General features: G+C 42.0%; 1 protein-coding gene across 1 annotated transcript; it reads left to right on the plus strand.

Annotated features, from left to right (window-relative positions):
• Positions 1 to 2230: 2230 nt before the first annotated feature.
• On the plus strand, positions 2231 to 6996 carry LOC106585275 (transmembrane protein 121-like). The gene has a single exon (XM_014171330.2). It carries the CDS (start codon positions 4059 to 4061, stop codon positions 5085 to 5087), a length of 1029 nt encoding a protein of 342 aa, XP_014026805.1. The 5' UTR covers positions 2231 to 4058; the 3' UTR covers positions 5088 to 6996.
• Positions 6997 to 7647: the final 651 nt, after the last annotated feature.

The raw sequence follows: 7647 nt of genomic DNA on the forward strand, positions 1-7647 counted from the left end.
GATTCATAGACTTATTATGTGCTATTTGAGCTGTATCAGGTATCAGATTATGTTGTGTTTGGATGGTGTTGAGTGCGATGTTGCCCAAATTGCTCACTTACACCTTCAATTCTGTTGATACAATTATACGAGCAACAGAAATTCCACTCCTGTATCAAACAGTCCTTGAGACTCCAAAATCCTCCAAAGGTATTTTTTCTCAGCTAGAAATAATTTGTTCATTAGTTCATCCAATTTATTGGAGGGTGAAGTCATATGTGTAATGCGTGTTGTTGGATGCTGTGGAACTGTTATATCGCCCTCATAGTTTATTGCCTCTTCGAGAAAATACGATTTGAGAACCTCACAATTTGCATTTGCGTCTCCTGTTTCATTACAGTAATTGAGTTAGCTCTACTTTGGGCACTTTGTGCATTGAATAGAAGAAAGGGGCTGGTGCCACTTGCAATTAAAGGAATTTAGACACAATTGGAAGTGAGAAGCCACTCCTTGGAGTTTCCATAGCAATAATCAACGAACAAGCTGTTATTCCTTTTGATATGTTATATCACTAGTCCCATTTTCCCTGTTAAAATATAATTACATCGTAAGTAAGAAAGCACTTTAGCTCTTGCTGAAAGCTTTCACAGTGTCATTGCGATTGATTATACATAATTGTATATTTTTAAGTGGTTTTGGCTGTGATAATGTTGACAGTGAGAAAAACCATAAGAATATCCAACCAAGTCATAACAAAACATGTAATAGAATCAAAGTGCTATTTTTATTAGTAATTACAATTATTTTATTGTTATGGCACATTCAAATTGACAGATTAAACACACGTTAAAACATTTAAGAGATACAATTAAGAGTATACTAATGAAAAAAAGTGGTTACCTCAATGAAACACCAATCCTGGTTTCAGGGAGTATTTCTCAGAAAAGGGAACCTACAGGAAAGGCAGAAAGAGACTAAATGATTTCCCTGTAGAGAGAGAGAGGCTACAAAGCACAATTAACACATGTATCTACTTGGTGGAAAACACTTTCCATTTCTACTCGGATACAGCTCGTGCCTCACTACAGTGGGTAAGGACGATAGTCTGTCTCTGCTTCACTGGTTTTTAGATAGTTTAGTATAAGCATTCACGACAGGGAGAGTGTCTGGAGTCAATGACATGCGATCCAATAAACTGATGGCCGGTGGCGGTGGCTTTCCCGACACCCCACTCCAACCCACTCCAACCCCGACCTGTGTGCTCATATTTGGGAGTAATGCATCACAGAACCTGTCCCCTGGGGGGTGTCTTAACAGTCCGATGTTAGGATTTATGCCAAGTGATCAAACATGCCTTATTAGCATAGCGTAGCCTTGCACTGGGGCTAACGCTCCCCCACACTGTCTCAAAGACCTAGTGTGGCGCTAGCCCTCCATCTCTCCATCCCCATTTATTATTACATGCCTTATTAGCATAGCGAAGCGCTGGGACTCGGCAGCTAGCTCCTTCACTCACTGCTAGCCCTCCCTCTTGCCCATTTATTATTTATGCCTGACGATCCCTCTGTTAATTCTGGAAAAGAGAAGTCTTTCATCAATAATGAAAGAGCCTGTCTTTCCAAAAAGAGAGATTGTGATGTTGAGGCACAGGTTATGGCTTGTAATGAGTAAGGCATGAATTATCAGCCATAGAAATTTTCTGGAACAGGCATCCTCATTTAAGTCAATGTTCAGGTCAATGTTCCATGATTCTATTTCTAAGTTATTGACGATTCTATTTCTATGCTCCCCTATTGTTATTGTTATAAATTGTGCATAATAGCGCCCACATTTTGGATGGATGGTGGTATATTAAGTGCTCTGAGTATCTCTTGTCTCTCACCCCTGTGTTGCCTTGAAGAAATCAGTGCAACGGTTCTGAAAGAGCAGCCAAGGCTTAGCCTCCCCCTTCTCCTCTCTCACACACACACACACACACACACACACACACACACACACACACACACACACACACACACACACACACGGGGGCCGCTGGAGGGGACGTGTGTGTGGGGGTGTGTGTCACTCGTCTCAGTGGAGTGTGTGTGTGATTTGTGTGCGTGGGGGTGTGTGTCACTCGTCTCAGTGGAGTGTGTGTGTGATTTGTATGTTATTGAATCCCCCCCCGAGCGTCTTTGCCCTCCCCTGATAAAAGGAGGAACTCGACATCTGAGGGGTTGGGTGGACTTCACAGCAGGGATCAGTCACTCTGAAGGAGAGGGACGGAGGGCTTTAAAGAGCATGGGCCAGGAGGGGAAAAGAAGGGATGAAAAAAGAGAAGAGAATTTGATGGCAGGAGGCAGCTCACACATGACCATCACCATCGCTCCCTTACATCCCTATCTCTCTTTCCCTCGCTCTCTCTCTCCTCCTGCAGCTGTGGCTTTCTGAGCATGCCTCTTCACCATCCAACGGCTGAGCGCACACGAGTGGGGGAAGGAAGAGAGGCAAGAGAGGAGGAGCGAAAAGAGATTCCAGCAGACCTAGTTTGAGAAGGCACAGACAAACAGAACCTCGAGTAGGAGCAAGGAGGGCAAATATTTAGAGATTTTCACATAAGAGGACATTTGAAACAGGGAGAGTTGACAATGCTGTGACAATGTGATGGCCATTCGCAACTCCTTTTCGGAGGGGGAAAGAAGATGACACAGGAGGGAAAAGGGCTTTTCGTTGATGGCCGTGTGTGTCTCAATGGGCAGTAGGGCACGTCCGGCATTCGAGGGTTGACCGCATTCCTGTGGACATTCTAGGACACACACCTGAACAGATAGTTGATCAAAGGGACACATTATTTTTATTGTTCCGCATGAAGAGCTTTCGGTTGTCAAGGGGAGAGCATCTTTGAAGTGAGAGCACTTGTTATTGAAAAGGACAAGAGGCTTGTTGTTTTTCAGGGATTCAACTTGAAAGAGAAACTTTTATCAGTCCTTTCTTTTTGAGGTTACACACACAGGTTCCCTTTTATGACTCAAAAGGGGAGTTCGAGGGATGATTTTGTGGGTCAGTGGAAAGAGAACATTGGAATCGCAGTTGTTCATTTCCTTTTGTCAACACAATATATTGGGAATATCACAGAGTTGGGAACGTGTGAGGATTACAATGGAGACGAAACCTATAATTTTTTGCAGTGGATATCCAACACTCAGATAATGAACCCTATCCATCATGTTTTTTCACTCCGTGCCACTGTATGGAATTAGTGCTGGAGTTCCCAATTCCACATTGGCATCCAACCGGAAATGTAATGCTGCGAATCCTTCTGATTGATTATGACTAGAGACGTAAGTGTAAGTGCATTGCTGAAACCATTGCGCTTTTTCTTACTGCTCGGGAAGAGCTTTTTATGCGTCAACTTATCTACAATGTACAACATCTAAAATGATATCAACCTCTGACAGAATTACAAGAACATTAAAGTAATACAAGAGCAATTCCCAGTTACTGCAGATACTAAAGGACTACAAATCAATGACGTGGAGGTATTGTGTTTAGAGTGTAGAGTTTTAGAGTTAGGGCAAAAAATATTATTGTCAGTAAGGATTTTTTTTATTTATTACATTCCCTAGGCAGCAATGCGGTTTCAAAGTTACTCTGCTTGATTGTTTCCCTGCTTGCTAAGTACTGAATAGAGGTAGAAGGATAACTATTCATATTTACGAGGGTATTTTGGGGGAAATGATGGCCGGTCATGCAAGTGGATCTGACTTTGTACTCATCTGATGGGACTAAAACTATCTGAACCAACTGGTGGTATATACCTGATTCAACCAACAGGACTAAAATGAACTGATGAACAGAGACAGTTACCACACATTTATTATAATACGCAACCCTCTTTGAACCAAGGTTTTTGCTTTGACCCACAACCTTCATTTATTTTATATTTTATTACATTTTTTACAATTTTTTCTTGGACCGATGTCTTTTTCTTGGAACTTCATTTTCCTTTGACCTGTGTTTCGTCCTTTCTTCTTGGATCTTGGTTTCACTTCTTTCTTGGACCTATTTTTCTCTTTGACCTTCGCCACCTGGTCAGTATGGTGCCACCACCGCCCGCCAACAAGCCTCATATGTGCTTGTCGGCCATCTTGATCATGGGTAGCATGGTGCTGATGGACGCCTACCTGGTGGAGCAGAACCAGGGGCCCAGGAAGATTGGTGTGTGCATCATGGTCCTTGTGGGGGACATCTGCTTCCTCCTCGTCCTACGCTACGTGGCCGTGTGGGTGGGTTCCGAGGTGCGGACCTCCAAGCGTGGCTACACCATGATCCTATGGTTCTTCTACGTCTTCGTCCTGGAGATCAAGGTCTACTTTGTCTACCAGAACTACAAGGCCGAGGACGGCAAGAGGGGAAGTTTGGACGGTTGGACTGGCGGCGGCGTGGACGGGGTGGCACGGAAGGCGCTGACATTGCTTCTGTCCATCTGTGTGCCCGTGGTCTACATCACGTTGGTGGCCATCGACCACATGGAGTATGTGCGGCCGCAGAAGAAGAAGGAGGAGATCCGGTGTCGACTCTTCTGGGTGGTGGTGGACTTGCTCGACGTCCTGGACGTGCAGGCCAACCTATGGGAGCCTCAGAGGAGAGGGCTCCCCCTATGGGTAGAGGGACTCATGTTCTTCTACTGCTACATCCTGCTGCTGGTGCTGCCGTGTGTGTCGCTGAGCGAGATCAGCATGCAAGGGGTGAACATTGTGCCCCATAAGATGATGCTCTACCCGATTCTCAGCCTGGTGACTATTAACATTATCACTCTCTTCATTCGAGGCGGGAACATGGTTTTCTATAGGGACTCGAGGGTGTCTGGGATACTGATGGGTAAAAATGTGATCGCCATTGTTCTTAAGACGTGCAGTTTTGTCCAGTATCGGAGGCATCTCGGCGAGGTCCCGTCTCCCGCCCTTGGGGTAGAGATGCAGAAGAATTGCGTTGTCCACGGCCCGAAAGTGACTATGCCTGTGCCCATGCCGATGCCCATGCCACCCCAAGTAGTGATTCAAGACTTCACAAAGCTTCCCGAAGAGATGGTGTATGTGAGTGACACAGAGGTTGAGCAAACGTGACATAGGTCTTGGTGAGGAAGTAATAAAGATACATAACATATTATAAGCTTTATTATAGGACATTATAAAAGACTAATTCATGCGTATAACAAGTTATTAAGCATGATGCCTGCAGGGTTTCAGTAAAGTGTTACCAGAACAGTTGACACAAGGAAGCACTGTGTAGGGTCACGACAAGGTGTTGCACCATTTCCTAGGACAAGGGAGGAAATGACTATAGGGAGAAGTGAATGTGTGTCCCCCAATGATGATGATCTAATGGAGAACAAAAAACAAAAATGAAACGATCTTCTTAAGGATCGGACCCTTTTTTGAAATCTTTGCCTAAAATGACATACCGAAATCTAACTGCCTGTAGCTCAGGACCTGAAGCAAGGATATGCATATTCTTGATACCATTTGAAAGTAAAAACTTTGAAATTTGTGGAAATGTGAAATTAATGAGGAGAATATAACACATTAGATCTGGTAAAAGATAATACAAACAAAAAAACATGTGTTTTCATTTTTTTTAAATGCAAGAGAAAGGCCATTAAATCGCATAGGAGTTTAGGCGCAATTTATATTATGGCCACCAGCAGTGTTTGTGCAAAGTTTCAGACTGATCCAATGAAGCATTGCATTACTGCACAAAATGCAATTGTATCAAGTCTGCCCAAATGTGCCGAATTGGTCAATTGATACATTTTCAAGTACATAACTATAGAGAACATACAAAAATTATATGATAATAAAATATTTCAATTTACACACTCCCAGGAATGTTATGATGGATAATTAGCTTCCCTAAAGAAAAGACACTAACCTTCACACATCTAGATGGCCAGGTGTGGTGGGTGTGGGGCCAGACACAGCAGGGGTTCAAATTGTAGAACCCTGTTTCTACATTTTAATATAAAAATTGATTTTATCAAACAAAACTACGCTACATTTTATCTCTGGGACCCTCAGCAAGATTACTGAATGTAACTACATTATTTACCTTCTGAGGTGAATGTATCAAACCAGTTGCCGTGATACATTTTTTGTTGTTGTTGTGCACTCCTCAAACAATAGCATGGTATTTTTTCACTGTAATAGCTACTGTAAATTGGACACTTCAGTTAGATTAACCAGAATTTAAGCTTTCTGCCCATATAAGACATGTCTATGTCCTGGAAAGTTGGCTGTTACATACAACGTCAGTCTAGTCACATTAGCGCACGTTAGCAACAACCGTCCCGGTATAGGGACACCGATCCCCTAGAGGAAAGGGATACTTATATTTTAATAAGATGTTGTGCAGAACAAAGTATGATGTATCTTTTAATTTGGGGATGATTTGTGTCTCTTTGTGCACCTGTAAAACTACCTAAAAATATGAATATGCTGGATAAAGTAAATGAAAGACATTCCGCACACTCTACTGATCATTTCTGTGTTTATTATTTATTTCAGCATTGTAGAGGCAGTTCAATGAACAGTAGAGTACTTTCACTCTGACCGGTCCTCCTTTCCAAACTGTTTTTGTTCTAATGCTGTTTGAGTGTCAATGTGAACATTTACATTTTATATTTAAGTCATTTAGCAGATGCTCTTATCCACCATTTGTATTGACTGACTTATCTTTGATAAATGAGCCCTGCATTGAAAGAGTTCAGGTTGTGATTGTTATGTATTTTGCATTCAATTAAGCGATATGCGTAACACTGAAGAGCTTTAAAAGAAAAAGGAACAATTTGAAGCATTTTCTTTTCCAATCATTTTTTATTTTACTAAGAGAAGTTGACTTTTTTCCTTAGACGATTTCTTACTGTTCACTGTGGTCAACAAAATAAGATTGAAGAAAATACTTTAATGCGATACGTGTCTCCGAAAATAGGCCTTTATCAAATATGTATTGAAAATAAAAATGAGCGATATCTGCTAACTTGTTCTGACACGTGCTTATGAAGCTGAGCTTTTCAGCTTAGCTGTACGTGTATGACTACAAAGACAGATATTTGTATTGAAAGAAGACTATGGTGGAGAAATTACAAGATTATGTTATAATACTGTTATTGCATCAAATGGCTGTTTTGTGCTACAGAATAGGGGGTTCTTAGAACACTTTCATCTGTATGTGTTCTACTGAGGATGGGCCTCTGGGAGATCTAACACTGACAGAAGATTTACGATGTCTTTGGGTGATAAGTCTAACAAGACCACAGCATGAGTTAATGTTTATATACTGGGGTACCAGGGGGAGATGGCTCCAGTATGGAGTTGGGGGCCAGACCCTGGTCTCTACACAATGAGAATAGTCTTTACAGCAGATACTGTTTGCTGTGAATTGTTAGTATCTTTCATACAAATCCGAACCTTGTGACCCATTCCATACATTTGTGATGTGTCATGAACATCCAGGAGGATGGACTTTACTATAAAATGCTGTGGCTTAGTCCTGCTGGTTGGGCTCTCAACGAATCACCTACAGGAGGGTTGTTGACAAGCTCCATTACTGCAGTAATTAAATAATAAAGTTGACTTGTTTTGAATAAATGTAAAAGTCTCTCCTTTTGATTAGAATAATTCCACGACA

The sequence above is a fragment of the Salmo salar genome, chromosome ssa02, assembly GCF_905237065.1.
Source record: "Salmo salar chromosome ssa02, Ssal_v3.1, whole genome shotgun sequence".
NCBI lineage: Eukaryota > Metazoa > Chordata > Actinopteri > Salmoniformes > Salmonidae > Salmo > Salmo salar.